We start from the raw sequence: 15,986 nt of genomic DNA on the forward strand, positions 1-15,986 counted from the left end.
TGAATATTTTCACTGTCCTAAATTAGTGCTTTTTCAGACTTTTATTTTCCTTTAAAGCAGTACAATCCTGCAAATTTTGCATAAAGGCCCAGTATTTAAAACAAACAAAAGCAGAGTTCTATTTGAATTGGGGAGCATAGGTGGTGGAGCTGTGTTTCCCACTTAAAAATTCCATTCCGTGCTCCCTAGAAGGGCCTCTGAGCCACACTGTGGAATTTCTGTTTGGAACACAACTTGATAAACACTGATTAAAAGATCTGTAACAAGGAGTATGAATTTAGTTTTCTGGTGTGTAGCATCCTGACAACTAGATTTAGCTTCAAAGTGATCTTGGTGTATTGGAAAAGAAATCAGAGATAATAAAGTTGAATAGCTAGAAGAGTGACAAAATAGGCATCAGGCAATCGTTATGAGCCTTCAGTAATGTGAAAGAAAAAAATTCTAGATACTTGTGACTCAGCACATGAAATTAATAGGTTCTCAAATGAAATATGAAATTTAATTAGACAATAATAGGAAGTAAAATACTCTTGTTTCCATATTGAAGATGATATCCAGCTGCATATCCTTTCTCTCTGCTTAAGGAATATAGGATAGATGTAGGAGAACTTTTTAACAATCATTAAACACCAAAAATGTATTAGTGAAGAAAGTCTTAAAGCCATTTTTAGGAGTTCTTTAAAATTAAAATCTATTTTCATATGCCGAACATGGTTTATGTATAATCAGGCCTAAAAAAATGAGTAAAAATGAAATCAAGTCATCATATATTGCTGAGCACTGGGGTATACTAAAAGTTTAGCATTCAATAAATATTTTTAATATTATTATATTACTATTATTCTGTAATTTATGTCCAGTGCACCATGACTTTCTGTAATATAATTAAGCTAATTATATCTAAACTGGAAGGACTTTAGTACTAACGATTCAAATATGGTTTTCTAATTTAAAAGGATACTTTTTATTCATATTTTTCATTGTAGGCACTTCACTGACAAACCCTGATAACTGTCCTTATCATCATACAGTGGCTTGATATAATGATGCATTAAAGTCATAGAAGTTTTATAATCATACCTGAATCTTCCAGTAGAGACAGCACACTTACAGGTCAAGATTTTTATTTAAATAAAGGATGATAGATAAAAGGTTATAAAAAAGCAATTGATTATCTTGTTGAGTCCCCTAATTACGTTGATCTCTTTTTGGTTTCTTTTAAAAACAAACTGTTGGGCCGGCTGAGTGGCGCGACGATTAAGAACTGGGTTGGGATGCCAGAGGGCCCCTGTTCGGATCCCACATATGAGGGCCAGTGACACTGCCCTCCACAGCTAAGATGCTGAACAACAGCTCAACCTGGAGCTGGGCTGCCGTGAGTTGCCAGCAACGGCGTAGGCTATGGCAGTGGGTTGCTATGGGCTACCGTGTGTAGCCAGCAGCCAGCATGAGCGGCCAGCAGCCGCAGTGAGCAGCCGTCCAGAAGCCGGCGACTAATCTGCCTCGCCTGGGAAGAGCGCAATGATGGTGCCAACTTGGGCCAGTGAAGCAACGTCCTCCACAACTAGATTGAAGAACAAAACGACAGCAACTTGTCTGTTCCCGTTCCCCCAATTCCCCAGCACTGTTCCCATCCCCCCAATTCCCCAATAAAAATCTTTATAAAAAAAATTGTTTAGTGATCTTCACACATTAAACATATTACTCTAAAAATCACAATTTACTATCAATGATGAAATTAAAGATTTATTTTACTGGTTTTATTTTCATTCCAAAAAAGCAAGCTTATTTTCATATTCTAAAATTTAAAACTAAAGGGACATAAGAAAGTAAAGGAACTAATATTTGTTGAAGCCTTCCGTATGGCAGGCACTGTGCTAGGTGTTTATGGGTATTACCTTGTTCAGTTCTTACAGCCCTATAAGGTATGTGGGATTATCTCCATTTTAAACATGAGAAAATTGAGGTTCAGAATAAATAACATGGCCAAGATCACACAGAAAAATGGTAAAGAAAATACTTAAAACTCATGTCTGATTGCAAAGACTGCTGTTTTCACTGTCTTGGCCTACTCATCAAAAGCCATCTCTATTTAGTAGTAGTAGTAGTAGTAGTAATAGTAGCACTAGTACTATTATAATAATTAGTAGTAATACTGAACATGCCATTCTAGACATAATTTTTATAATTCAATTTTAGATGAGTTACAGAATGACTTTTTAAGAATAGCTTCCTTTTGACCATGTAAATAATATACTTATTGCATAAATTTTAGAATATAAGAAAATAAAAATTATGTAAGATTGTCAAGGTTCTGTATAACATTATAAGTAATATGTTAATTCAAAGCAAATACTCAAACTATAGCAAAATAAACTTTGAAGAAATAAGAGAATTGAAAAGAGACACCTTTGTTCTCCCTTTTTTTTCAATGCTATGAAAAACAGAGGCAGTCCCCTTTCATAGATGACTTGATTCCCTTTTTAAGTTTCTCCATGTTTTTTGGTTACTCCTCATGTCTACACTGGATGATAATAGTTATAATTCTAAAATAACCCTCTCTATCCTATAGTTAACCTAGTTAATGATATGTGTGTATGTGTGTGTGTGTGTGTGTGTAAATATATATAGCTTAAGACAGTGTAATATGTGAAATTACATTTCCTATAATAGATATGGCAAATGGACTGCTCAGCCCAATAGCTCCCTCTTCTAGGTTCCATATTAAAGCAAACTACATTAAAATGTGTGGTTTCCTGCATTTTTCTATGCATTACAAAATACACTTTTATAATCCATTAACCATCATAGGTGACTAATTTAATGGCACCCTACTAAGCAGGTTCTCCAGTGGGAGGTATATATGGTGTTGTTATAAGATGTAGCAAATATCATATAACTTTGACTGTTTATGGAATTGCCCTTCTGTTGAAAACAGAAAAGTAGAATTTATGCACTTTTCACATTAGTTACAGTAGTAGATATGAGTAAATTAAAGATAAATGCATTAGATATGAGACAAAGTAAGTTTAAGGAATAATGAAAAGTTATGATACTGAAAGTCTTATGAAGAATATGTTTGTCAAGATAATCTATTCATTTTAGTTCCTTGGTTTCCAATTTCTGGTTAGTAGGGAGTTGGATATGTCTGAAACTGAGTGAGAGTCCTTGGATAGAAAGAAGTAATGCAGCTTCAAATAAAGAAAGAAAAGAAAAGAAACAAACCAAAAAAGAAAAAGTAGTGAAAGTAATGGAGCTTTAGTCACCCCCAGCTCTTTTTGCAACTTGGTCTGCAAATTAATTTCATCTTATTGTCTGGTATAAGTTCTATAATGAATTACAGAAAGCTATTGGGGAAGTTGCTTTGACTCTAATAAAGGAGCAGTTAGTTTCCCATGGGATATATTATTGGGTTGTCAGAAAAGTCATGACATATTTTTTCTGTATTTCGTTGCAAAAATGCGTCATGACTTTTCTCACAACCCAATAGTTGCCATTAGTATTAGAAGGCCTCTTTTCTTCAAAATTTGGCCCATTGTATGGCAGACCCCAGCCCATATTTATCAGTATGGATAAGCTCATGTTCATTAACTCAGGTGCCTTGTCTCCCAGGAGCTTCAAAAACACTCTACCTGGAAAACAGAATATGGTAGCCTTTAGTTTATACAGCAGGACTCTTCCCAAAGATTAACAGCAGTAAGAAGAGTGGCATATTCCTATAACAGGACCTATTTGCTCAGAAACCTTAGAGGTGAAAGAACAGGTAGAAGATTGTCCAGAGATACCCAGAGCTTGTGTGGGTTCAGCTAAAACAAGAAAGTTCAGAAGAAATTGCAGAATACATGGCTCCAGGATCCACAAGAAAGGACAGGAAAAAGGCAAGGCAGGAAAAAGAAACACAACTATGTATAAGATTTTCCCATTCCCAGTTATGTCAGTTTTGCTCGTGAGTTTGCACCATTTGCCGTTATTTCCTATTTGATTTCCGGCGGAGAAGAGTCTCCTGATGGAGGTGGAGTAAAGCGTCAGAGTTATGTTGCGCCCTTGCATCTTCCTCAGTCTCTTTCAGCATTCCTCTTTCCAATGTCGTGGCTTCTTACAATATTGCCTTTTCGTTAGGGAGTCCTATCGTATTTGTCGGTGTTCCCAGAAAAGGATTAGCTCCCTTTGTGAATAATTCTAACCAGACAGGTAACACTGTAATCTTGGGGGTTTTTTTTTATCTTCACCTTTTTCCATTTTCCCCCCCCAAAACTGGATTGCTGTAACCAATACCTGGGAAACTGTCTATCCTCGTCATCCAGATACCTTTCTCACTTGTGCTCGAATTCCAGCAACAAGTCTACCACAAAACTGGAGAGGATTAAGGGTCTGTTCTAATCTGCCCCTGATTCCATCCCTGTTAATTTAGAAAATGCCTTTGAACCGCTGATGCAAATCAATGGGAGACTCATCGAGCAGCGGCATGGCAACTTTTCTCAGGTCACCTTCTGCAGACAGGTTTCAAAGACTGCCAGCAGCAGTGCCTCCCAGTGGGTGGCCAAGGCCTGAGAGCAGCCTGAGGTGCAGGAGGTGCCTGAGGCCACAGCACTCCCTTGTGGGGGCTTATCCTGTGCCCCCATTATGCCTGTTTCGTTAGTCAAGCAGAGTCATCAAGAGGCAACACTAGGGCCGGCCGAGTGGTGCATTGGTTAAGAGTTGGCTTGGGATGCCAGCTCTGAGCAGCAGGGCCCCGGTTCAGATCCCACATGGGCCAGTGATGCTGTGCCCTCTACAGCTAAGATGGTGAACAACAGCTTGACCTGGAGCTGGGCTGCAATGAGTCGCCGGCGATGGTGTAGGCTGCAGCCCCTGCTGCAGTGAGCTGCCGTAAGCTACTGTGAGTGGCTGGCAGCCGGCGTGAGCGGCCATCTAATGGCTGGCAAGCGACTGCCTCACCCGGGAAGAGCGCAATGATCATACCAACATGGGCCAGTGAAGACACGTCCTCCACAACTAGACTGAAGAACAAAAGGACAGCAACTTGTCTGTTCCCATCCCCCAATTCCCCAATTAAAAAAAAAATCTTTAAAAAAAAAAAAAGTGGACCAAATCTTTCAACAAATTCACCCAGCAAAGGACTCACTTGAGGTATACCATCCTATTGCCAAATTGTTGAAATGAAAAATTGAGGCCCAAAGGAACATGCCAATTCATAAGTATATAATTAGCTATTTTTATTAGTGAGGGGAAAAAAACCTGAATTCATGCAGATACGGCCCGTAAGTGGCTACAGAACTATAATGAATTTCTTCTGTTTATATGAAATTAAAGCTACAGTTCTGAAACAGCATCCTACATTTTTAGTAAGCACTCAGCAGATAGTTCATTTGCACCAGTGGGTGCATCATGCTTACTCTCTCATCCTGGTTTTCCTAATTTATCAGGCTTACTCTGTTTTTATACTTTTTTATCAGAACCTCCTATAGTTGCCTCTTATACTGTATCCAGCACATGTGATTAGTCACAGCCTTCAGCATGCCTCACTCAGTAAGGTTAGATTAAGTTCATTCTCCCACAACCTCTCAGTCTGTGAAAGTCCCATCTGCCTTTTGGAGCCACTTGGTAGTTCATGGCTCTGGGCCTTCGCTGGCAAGGACTTCCAAGGTAACAGCAGCCATTCCAGGGATTTCCTGCTAAGCATTCATTTCTTTGGCCTGATGAGGGGAAGACTGGCAGGGAAACTACAGGAGACTCAGGGACCCACCCTACACATCCATCCCCACTTGTCTGCCTTTAGAAAATAAGACTTAGTCTGCCTGCCCACCCCCCCACCCCCACCCTGTGTGAGATCTGAGGCTGACCTGAAGATGAAAGCCAACTGCTAATTGCATTAAATCTGAATTCAAGTTACTGTAGGGTTTTACTCTACTGAGATGTAGAATACTATGTTTTAGAGAAAACACGCCTCCGACTTTGTATAAAGTATTGCCAGATTGCTCTCCTGAATAGTTATACCAATTCACACTCCCACCTGTAATGTATGAGTTCCTGCTTTCACACATCCTTGGCAACATCTGGTGTTTGCAGACTTTAGTTTTTTCCAATCTGATGAGTGTGAAGTGGTGTCTCATTTTGGCCTTAATTTGTATTTCTTCACTATTGAGCATCTTTTCATGTTTGTTGGTCATTTGGATTTCTTCTTCTGTGAATTCACTGTTCATATCTTTTGCCTTTAAAAAAAACCTTATTACCCATCTCAGTGTATAGGAAGGAGTACTTTATATACTCTGAGTACTAACTAGCCTTTTGGATGGTCTTACATGTTGCAAATACCTTCTCCACCTCTATGGCATTTTGATTTTGTTTATGGAGTCTTGCATAAAGAATTTCTATGTGCCTCAGTGTATCAGTCTTTTCCTTGATATAGAATAGGTTGCTTGTCTTAATTAAGAAGTAGTTCCCTATCCTGATGTGAATGTCTCCTATAATTTCTTCTAAAAGTTTTACAGTATTATATTTAAATTTTTGACCTATTAATTTATTTTTGTGTATAGTATGAGATAAAAATACAATTTCCATGTAAATAACCAGTTGCCCTAATATTTTTCTTCATTGATTTGTGATGTCACTTTTATCATTTCTATACACGTGTGTATCACCTTAGACTCTTTTTTGTTGCATTTTTTCTGTTTTTGTTTTTGTTTTTTTATCTTTGCCTGTACCAATATAACACTGATTGGATTTCTGTAGTGTTATACTAAGTACTGATAGCTAGTAGAGAAGTTCCTTCTGTTTTGTTCTTCAAAATTGCTTAACTATTCTTGCCTTTCTGTTTTTCCATATTAGTTTTAGGGTCAGCTTCTAACATTCCATAAAAAGCCCTTTGAGGATTTTTATTGGAATTGTAGTGTACTACATATTAATTTGAGAATTGCTATATTTGTAAATTGAGCCTTACCATCCATGAAAATGGTATATTGTTCCTTTCATTGAGGTCTTCTCTTATGCTCTTTAATACAGGTTTTCAATTTTGATTTTCTCTATAAATCTCTTCCATATCTTTTCTTCTTTAGACTTGTTTAGTTCTTGTTACTGTTATAAATGGGATCTTTTTTTAAATTGAAATTTTAATTGGTTTGCTGGTGGATAGCAACACTAATTTTTGAACTAGAACCTTATATCTTCAATGTAATAATTTGTCATAGAATATTATCAGTATGATACAGATTTTTTAAATAACTTATTTTTCAATTACAGTTGACATACAGTATTATTAGTTTCAGATATACAACATACTGATATTCCTATAACTTATGAAGAGATCACGTCAATAAATCTAGTACCCATCTGACTACATAGTTATTACAATATTATTGACTATATTCTCTATGCTATATTTTACATCCCCGTGACTATTTTGTAACTACCAATTTGTACTTATTCCTTTGCCTTTTTCACCCATCCCCCCAACCCCCATCCCCTCTGGCAACCATCAAAATGTTCTATCTATGAGTTTGTTTGTTTTGTTTATTTGTTCTTTAGATTCCACATATAAGTGAAATCAGATGGCACTTGTCTTTCTCTGTCTGACTTACTCCACTCAGCACAATACCCTCCAGGTCCATCCATGTTGTTGCAGATGGCAAGATTTCATTCGTTTTTATGGCTGAGTAATATTCCATTGTATGTTTGCACCACTTATTTTTTATCCATTCATCTATTGATGGACAGTTAGGTTGCTTCATACCTATGCTATTGTAAATAATGCTGCAGTGAACACATGGACGCATATGTCTTTTCAAATTCATGTTTTGGGTTTCTTTAGATAAATACCCAGATGTGGAATTACTGGGTCCTTCTTTGTCTCTTCTTATAGCCTTTGTTTTAAAGTTGATTTTGTCTGGTGTAAGTATTGCTACTCCAGCTTTTTTTTTTTCCCCCCATTTTCATGATACATCTTTTTCCATCCCTTTACTTTCAGTCTGTGTGTCTTTCAATCTGAAGTGAGTCTCTTGTAGGCAGCATATGTAAGGGTCTTCTTTTCTTATCCATCCAGCCACCCTGTGTCTTTTCATTGAAGCATTTAACCTATTTACATTTAAAGTAATTGTTGATAAATATGTAGTTATTACCATTTTATTATTTATATTTTTGATCATCTTATTCTTATTAAGGAAGACCCTTTAACATTTCTCGTAATACTGGTTTGGTGGTAATGAAATCTTAGTTTTTTTTCTTATCTGGGAAGCTCTTTATCTTTCCTTCAATTCTAAATGGTAGCTTGGTTGGGTAGACAGAGTATCTTGGTTGTAGGTCCTTGCTTTTCATCATTTTGAATATTTTGCATCAGCCCCTTCTGGCCTGCAAAGTTTCTGTTGAGAAATCAGCTGACAGCCAGTCTTATGGGAGCTCCCTTGTAGGTAACTAACTGTTTTTCTCTTGCTGCTTTTAAGATGTTCTTTTCTTTAACCTTTGACATTTTAATTATGATGTGTCTTGGTGTGGGCCTTCTTGGGTTCATCTTGTTTGGGACTCTGCACTTCCTGGGCTTGTATGTCTATTTCCTTCACCAGGTTTGGGTAGTTTTCTGTCATTATTTCTTCAAATAGGTTTTCAACTTTTTGCTCTCTCTCTTCTTCTAGAACCCCTAAGATGCGAATGTTGGTATGCTTGATATCCCAGTGTCCCCTTGAACTACCCTCATTTTTTCTAATTTGTTTTCTTTTTGCTGTTCTGATTGGGTGTTTTCTGCTATCTTACCTCCCAAATTGTTGATTCAGTCCTCTACTTCATCTAATCTACTGTTGATTCCCTCTAATATATTTTTCATTTCAGTTATTGTATGCTTCATTTCCAACTGATTCTTTTTTGTGTTTTCTTTCTCCATTTTTATGTTTATTATCTCTTTGCTGAAGTCCTCACTGAGATCATTGAGCATCCATATAACCAGTGCTTTGAACTTTTCATCTGGTAGATTGCTTGTCTCCATTTTGTTTAACTCTTTTTCTGGAGCTTTGTTCTGTTCTTTCATTTAGGACATGTTATTTATCTCCCCTTTTGGGCTGCCTCCTTGTATTTGTTTCTGTGTATTAGGTAAAGCTGCTATTGTCTCTTAATCTTGGTAGAGTAGTCTTGTGTAGTAGGTGTCCCTTGGAGCCCAGTGGCAGGGTGTCCCTAGTCACCTGAGCCAGGTGCTCCAGATGTGTCCCTTGTGTGGGTTGTGTGTGCCCTCTGTTGTTGGTGAATCTTTGCTTTTGGCTTGAGCCTTTCAAGCTGTTGGCCCAACCCTGCATCTCAGAGCCAGTGAGTTCATCAGGGAATAAGTCAGTGCACAGGCCCTTTAAGAGGAATGAGACTCCAGCAGCCCTCCATCTCACTCAGCCACAATTTCCTCTGATTTTCACAGCCAGCAGGTTTATGGACTTCTCTTGCCAGCACTGGAACCGTGGGCTGAGGAGCCTGTAGAGGGGACTCAGACCCCTCACATCTCAGGAGGGACCTCCACAGCCGAGATATCCTTCCTGATTTTTAACCACCCACTCAGGTGTGGGACCAGCCCGTTCCATGTCTCCACCCCTCCGACCAGTTTTGGTGTGGTTTCTTCTATATATCCTTAGTTATAGGACTTCTGTTCATCTAGACTTTAGGCAATTCTCAGTGGTGATTATTCTGTAGTTTAGTTGTAATTTTGATGTTGTATGATACAGATTTATGATGTGGCCTAGTACATAGCTAATTTTATCAATCTTTTATATGTTCTTGAAAAGAGTTTTCTCTTTGCTAATTTTGTACAGGGTTTTGCATATGTCCTTTAGCCAAAGTTTGTAATTGATCCAGTCATCTGCAGTCTTGCTAAGTTTTTTCTACTTCATCTGTCACTTATGTAATTGTGGATTTATTTGTTAATTTCTTCTAGTACTCCTGTGATCTTTTGCATTACTCATATGGAGAGTGAGTTCACAATTATAGATTCCTTATGAATTGTTACATTTTTACATCTGTGTAATTTTTTATCCCTAATAATTTTTTGCTTTATTTTTTCTGATATTAATAGAGCTTTGTCAATTTTGGGGGGTTTATGACTAATGTGGCCATTAGGGATGTGTTTGCCTGCAAATAAAAACTTGACTACAGTTTCTTAAGCAAATGGGGTATTATTTCTCAAATAACAAGATCAGAGATAGATATGGGTCCATCTGCTCAGAAACCCAGGCTGTTTTTTATGATTCTATTTACCATTCGTAGTGTGGCACCTTTCATCCTCTTGTTTTCTGCCTGTGAGGTTTTGTGGGATGGGAGTGTGGGGTTGTGGGACAGAGGGGAAGAAGAAGATAATGAGAACAACCTTTATTGTTAGTATTGCATGGTATAATATCCTGTTTTATCATGTATAGAATATCATGTATAGAGTCTCATGTTTGCTGTTTACCCACGTTTTATGAAAGCTCTTTTAATTAAAAGATGGAATCTTCTGTTCCTACAGTAAAACGTGGCAGTTGCCTTTACCAGGTAAAGTCACTGGGAAGGAAATGCTTATGCAGTTGTCTTTTAGAGCCAGAAGCTGTTAAATGTTCAAGTCTCAGTAAACCAAATGTCATTAATGACTAGCAGCAAATAGTAATACACTTAGATTTTAAAGCATTAATGTAAAATAAAAGACTTAGGTTTTAGCAAGTTGAGTTTTTGTATTTAGGAATAGTGTATAGCTTGTTTTGCGAGCATAATTCGTCCCAGAAACAAACTACTCGTATTGCAAGACATTGCTCATTTACCACGTTAAAATGTATTAGAAATGTTTGCTCATCTTGCAGAACACTCGCAAACCAAGTTACTTGCAATCCAAGGTATTACTGTATATTCTCTCAAGAAATGCTACCGTCATTTTCTATAGTTTTTCAGAAGACTGATTAAATATGTATTTTCCATGAAACCTAACATCAGTGTGCATCATTTGCTGGGGCATTGGTGAGGCTATCAGATAGCCCTTCTTACCTAGAAAATGTGACCTCAACCTCCCCTATCCCTTATCTCTTTCACTTTCACTGACTTGCAATATGTCTGATTTTACCTCTAACGTTGTTCCAGGTCATTAGCATGGGTGTAAGGAACCATAAACAGTCTCTCTGATTTGCATTTATAGTCTTCAATATCTGTAAAAGAAGGTGTCTACTTCTGTTTTGTCCCTAAATGATTAGTTATATTTAGATGGTTCTAGTGTTTCTCTGGGGACCACTAGAACAATATATTCATATACCTAAAGTTTGATTTGTGCTAAAAGTTAACAAAGCATTTACCTACCTATTTCATTCAGTCCTCCTTAGCTGTAAAAAGTAAAGAATATCTGTCTTCATTATAGATAAGAAATGGAACCTCCAGAGCTTAAATGTAAAAGAATGTAATTTATTGCATTCAAAGCAGAAGACTGTTTCTTTAAAAACATTCGATTAAGTGTTATTTTGAATTGTTAGGTTAAAGTGCACCAGCAGATCCTGGTGCTAGATAAATATTTGTTGAATGACTACATTCTTAGTTGAACATTTTCTTTTAGGCACTAAAACTGCTAATCCAGTTTTGGATGCCCTTTTATCATCGTTAATCTTTGTCCAGCACAATAATGTTAAATAGAAACCAGGTGTCTTTTCATTGAAGGACATGGAAAGTGTTTCTTGTATGAGATTAAAAGCACTGGGGACATATTTTTCCTTTTAGTGCATGTGTGTACGTTGTTTTACATTGGTCACCTGCAGATTTTGTGCTGTAATCATATTGAAAATATGATAATAACTCTTGAGAAGGATTTTTTTGAAACTCATAAGTATTCCATTCCACTGTTTTTACAGATTTTTTTCTATGTGACTTCATTTTTACATTTGACTGAAATTATTCTTGCTGTGCTTGAGGCCCCCTTTCTTTCTTCCCATCCTGCTCAAAAAGTGCATGTATCTTCCTGACTAGTTAACCTTTACAACTTTACATTTGAAAAATCACTTTTCTTTATTCTCCATGCAATAATCATCCCAATTTTCTTATGTTTTTTCCTCACAGATTTTTAACTCCTAGATTATTTTAATGTTTCTCTGAGCTACTCAACTCCATCTTAGATTTAAAGTCTCCTAGTACTGTTGTAATATGTGATCATTTCTGTTTACAAATTTAAATTGATTAAGTTAAATTTAGGTTTTGCTGTGTTTTAAGTGTTCTAAAATAATCTTTCAGCCATGGAAATAAAGAAGTATTTTCCTGCCGAGGAATAAAATTGGCAGTGGATTGGTTTTTGGAAAGAGGCCACAAAGACATTACAGTTTTTGTTCCTGCTTGGAGAAAAGAGCAGTCCCGACCTGATGCTCTCATTACAGGTAAGTCTTGTTAGCTATTTGTTCTTAGCCTACATATATACCTATGCAGGTATCCGGCACTGTCAGGTATTTTATTGAACAGTATGTTAATCTGTTTCTGTTTACTCAGTCTGTGTGACTGACACATTGTCTTGGGTAGGACATTAAAGTTATTTTCAAGTTTAAAAACTATCTGATTGTGTTAACTAAACAGTAATTCTTGCTACATGAGCCAGTTTTTATTTTTAATTTGGAAACTTTTTACTTAAAATTTTGTAGATTTTTGACCTTTAGAGACATGCTAGGAGTCACAAGACCCAGATTCAAATCAGGCTTTGCCGTTTACTAGCCATAGGACTTTGAGCAACACACTGAATCTCTTTGGACCCCAATCTTCTCATCTGCTGTAAGAAATTAGACTAGGTGACAAGGAAATTATAGTGGCTGCAGATCAAAAAGGATCTGTGAGATTCAGGATATGCTGTCTGGTGTCAAGTAGAAGAAAATGACTTGATCCCAATAAAGTATCTGCATTTTGCACTATTTTGTGATTTCTGAATGTATGAGTTTCAGGCAAAGGTGTCATCTGTAAGTGTTAATTATTGTTGCTTAACATTTTGCTTAAGTGATTGTCTATCAACATCTAACCATTCTCACCCCTCTCTGTACCTCCAACATTAACAATTAATTGAATGGCTGGGGAAGACCTATCTAGATTTAATTATTTTTTTAGAAGAAACTATGGTGGAAGATAAGTTTAATTGCATCAAAATTTAAACTTCTGTATTTGGAGAAACTTTCTTAAAAATAAGAAATATTTTTATTTACCTAAGGAAAGAACACAACAAATAAACAACAAATGCATGTCCTTAGCATAATGAAGAGGTCATACACATTAATAAAACAAAGATCTCCCCAGTACATAAATGGTAACATGGTAGAAACAGACCACTCACAGAAGGATGCGAGTGCCAGATATCAACATTTATTCAACCTCCTTAGTAATTAATGTACATTTAAACAAGTGTTATTTTCACCCATCAAATTAACAGAGATTGGAAAAAAAACTGATAATACTCAATGCCCTGAGGGAGTTACTCCTACAGTACTGTGGAAGTATAAACATTACAACCTTTTTGGAACAGTTTGGTCTTAAAGTGTTAATACTCTTGGGACCTCCTCCTTCCCCTTCTAGGAATAATTCCCCAGAAAATAAGCAGAGGTACAAGCAAAGGTTTATGGCCACAAAGATATTCCGTACTATATTACTTACAATAGGAAAAAAAAGGAACCAAACTCTACATTCTTTAAAAGAATAGTTCAATAAATTAGTATATATTGCTAGAATAGAATATGTATTAGAATATTTAGGCAGAATTTTTAATGATCTGAGGAAGTGCTTTTTTACATAAAAGGCAGGTTTTATATGTATATACATACATGTATCAACAATGGAAAGAAAAAAAATACACAGAAAATTACTAGAAGGGAATATGCCAAACAGTAATTGCCTCTGGGTCATGGCTTTATGAGGTGTTATCTCTCTTATCTTACACCATATAACAGTAAATTCCAGCTGGAGTGTATTGCTGCCTAGTACTTTTCCTCTTTAAATTTGATATAGGCAACTTAAACTGCTTTAATAATCGGGGAGAAAAATAAACTTGAAAAGAAAAAACAATATTTAAACATGTAAATGACTGGAAAGATTCTTGCCCAAAAAAGGAATATGAGATCAAGAGGAAGGGAAAATGATAATACACAGTGTGGGGTGTGTCCAAGTTTAATTTACCAGCATGTCAAGTCTGGAGACAAGTACTGTCAGACAGTTGCTAGGTATTTTCTTCTCCCCAGGATAGTAATTCTCTTGATTAAAACCCTCAACCAGATAATACCTGGTAAATTGAATAGTCCAGTATTTTTTCACTGTACCAAAAAAAGAAACTTGATAAGAAGTATTTTAAAATTCTCAGATATAGGTTCAAACTAGTGCTTTTGCGATGCTTCCATTGATTTAACAAATATTTAACAAGCACGAACAAAGCTATGTATCAGGTACTGTGCTAGGAACTAGAGATTCAGTTAACTTACTAGCTATACTGAACCCATATTTATTTAAGTTAGGATTATTTATCCTAACTAGTTATCAGCTAATTAGTTATCACGAATTATCCCAGTGGTTTTTGTTCATTAGCTATTAAAGAATGCAAATTAAGTAAGGTGATGATGACTGGTAGGCCACCACACTTGCTCCTCCAACCCCTTGCATAAAGATCCATCATATATGAGTAAACGCTCCCACAGAAAAGGTGCCATGGATTATTTATGAGCATATACAGTAAATAAACTGGAAGATCTCAGAATATACATTAAGTAGCTCGTGTATTCATTCCACACACATTTATTGAGTATCTACTGATGTGTGGAGTGTGATAGATACAAAGATAAATGAAACATGGCTCCTGCCCTCAAAATGTTTATCAGGGAGGGGAACACGCAAAATAATTACATGATTACAAATCCTATAGTTGAGACTGGGCTTTTGATTTTGTATTGGTTTTCTGTGATTTTTAAAAGCAATCAACAATTACATAAATCTATTAAACAAAATTAAATTGAAGAACACAGTTTTTTGAGAGCCTTCCAGGCACTGTGCTAGGTGCTGTTATGCATAATTACTCATTAGCTGCTTACAGCCTATCACCTGCATCTGAGGACTGAAAGAACAGGCTCAAAAAGACTGACTGACATATCTAGAAAGTAGCAGAACCTGAGATTTATCCATGATTTGTTGGTTTTACCCACATTTCTTCCACTTCTTCTCTGCTGCTTTTCTAAACCCAAGTTCTGGTTTTAATGAAGCCCTTCATCAGGAACATCATGAAATCCATGTGCCAGTATTGGAGCTAGTTGACCCATATTGCTGTTCCATTCCCTCTTACCTCATGCCCTGCGCATACTTCTGTTGTGGCAATTACAACCTTGCTGACCTAGTTCACGTTTATCCAATCCAATACCTGAGACCTCCTTGAGAAGAGGTCATTCTTAATCTTGGTGGCCATCGACACTTAGCATAGTACACACCATAGGGTAGGCATGTAGTAATTGTCTGCTGAAGAGATAGAGTTTTAAAAAATCAATAACTCAAGTTAATAAGCATTGAAAAGTAGTAAGCCTTTTTTTTTTTTTTAATTAATTGATGGTATCTGTCAGCTTATACCTGGCATTCTGTGCCAGAATTTACAATAGTGGGAAGACGGCATGGAAGAGCAAAAGTAGGAAGAAGGGATGGTTGAGAGAGAATTGTTATTAATCAAAATATGAAGTCCAGCACCTTTTTTTCTAAACCACTAAACAAGTCAGTAGAGTTATGGAGTGGAGTAAGAGTATGCCAATCAAGACACAGTGAGCATTCCTCTATCCTTTTCTTATCTATGGCTATTTTCTCCACATAATCACTTCTAATCTTTTATTCACTCAGTCTAACCCCCCACAGGAATGCTGGCACTGGTTACCACAGGTTTCCTAGGAAAGGACACAGAACACAACAGCCATGTCCACAACAGCAGTTCTGACTTCACCAACTCCTTTCTCTTTGAAATGCTGCATTTTAAGACTTTGCTATTTCCCTTTGCTATTTCAACCCTCTACTGTTTTCTTCTCAAACTC

At 36.7% G+C, this 15,986-nt stretch overlaps 1 protein-coding gene across 3 annotated transcripts in view; it reads left to right on the top strand.

Moving 5' to 3' along the window:
- ZC3H12C (zinc finger CCCH-type containing 12C) overlaps positions 1-15,986 on the top strand; it is a 64,793-nt gene that overhangs the window by 38,090 nt on the left and 10,717 nt on the right. For all 3 annotated transcript variants that reach the window (XM_019653662.1, XM_019653661.1, XM_019653660.1), the window contains exon 3: positions 12,199-12,338. In XM_019653662.1, the coding sequence (XP_019509207.1) occupies positions 12,199-12,338 (140 nt within the window). The remainder of the gene's footprint in view (positions 1-12,198; positions 12,339-15,986) is intronic.

The sequence above is a fragment of the Hipposideros armiger genome, unplaced genomic scaffold (assembly GCF_001890085.2).
Source record: "Hipposideros armiger isolate ML-2016 unplaced genomic scaffold, ASM189008v1 scaffold_204, whole genome shotgun sequence".
Lineage (NCBI taxonomy): Eukaryota > Metazoa > Chordata > Mammalia > Chiroptera > Hipposideridae > Hipposideros > Hipposideros armiger.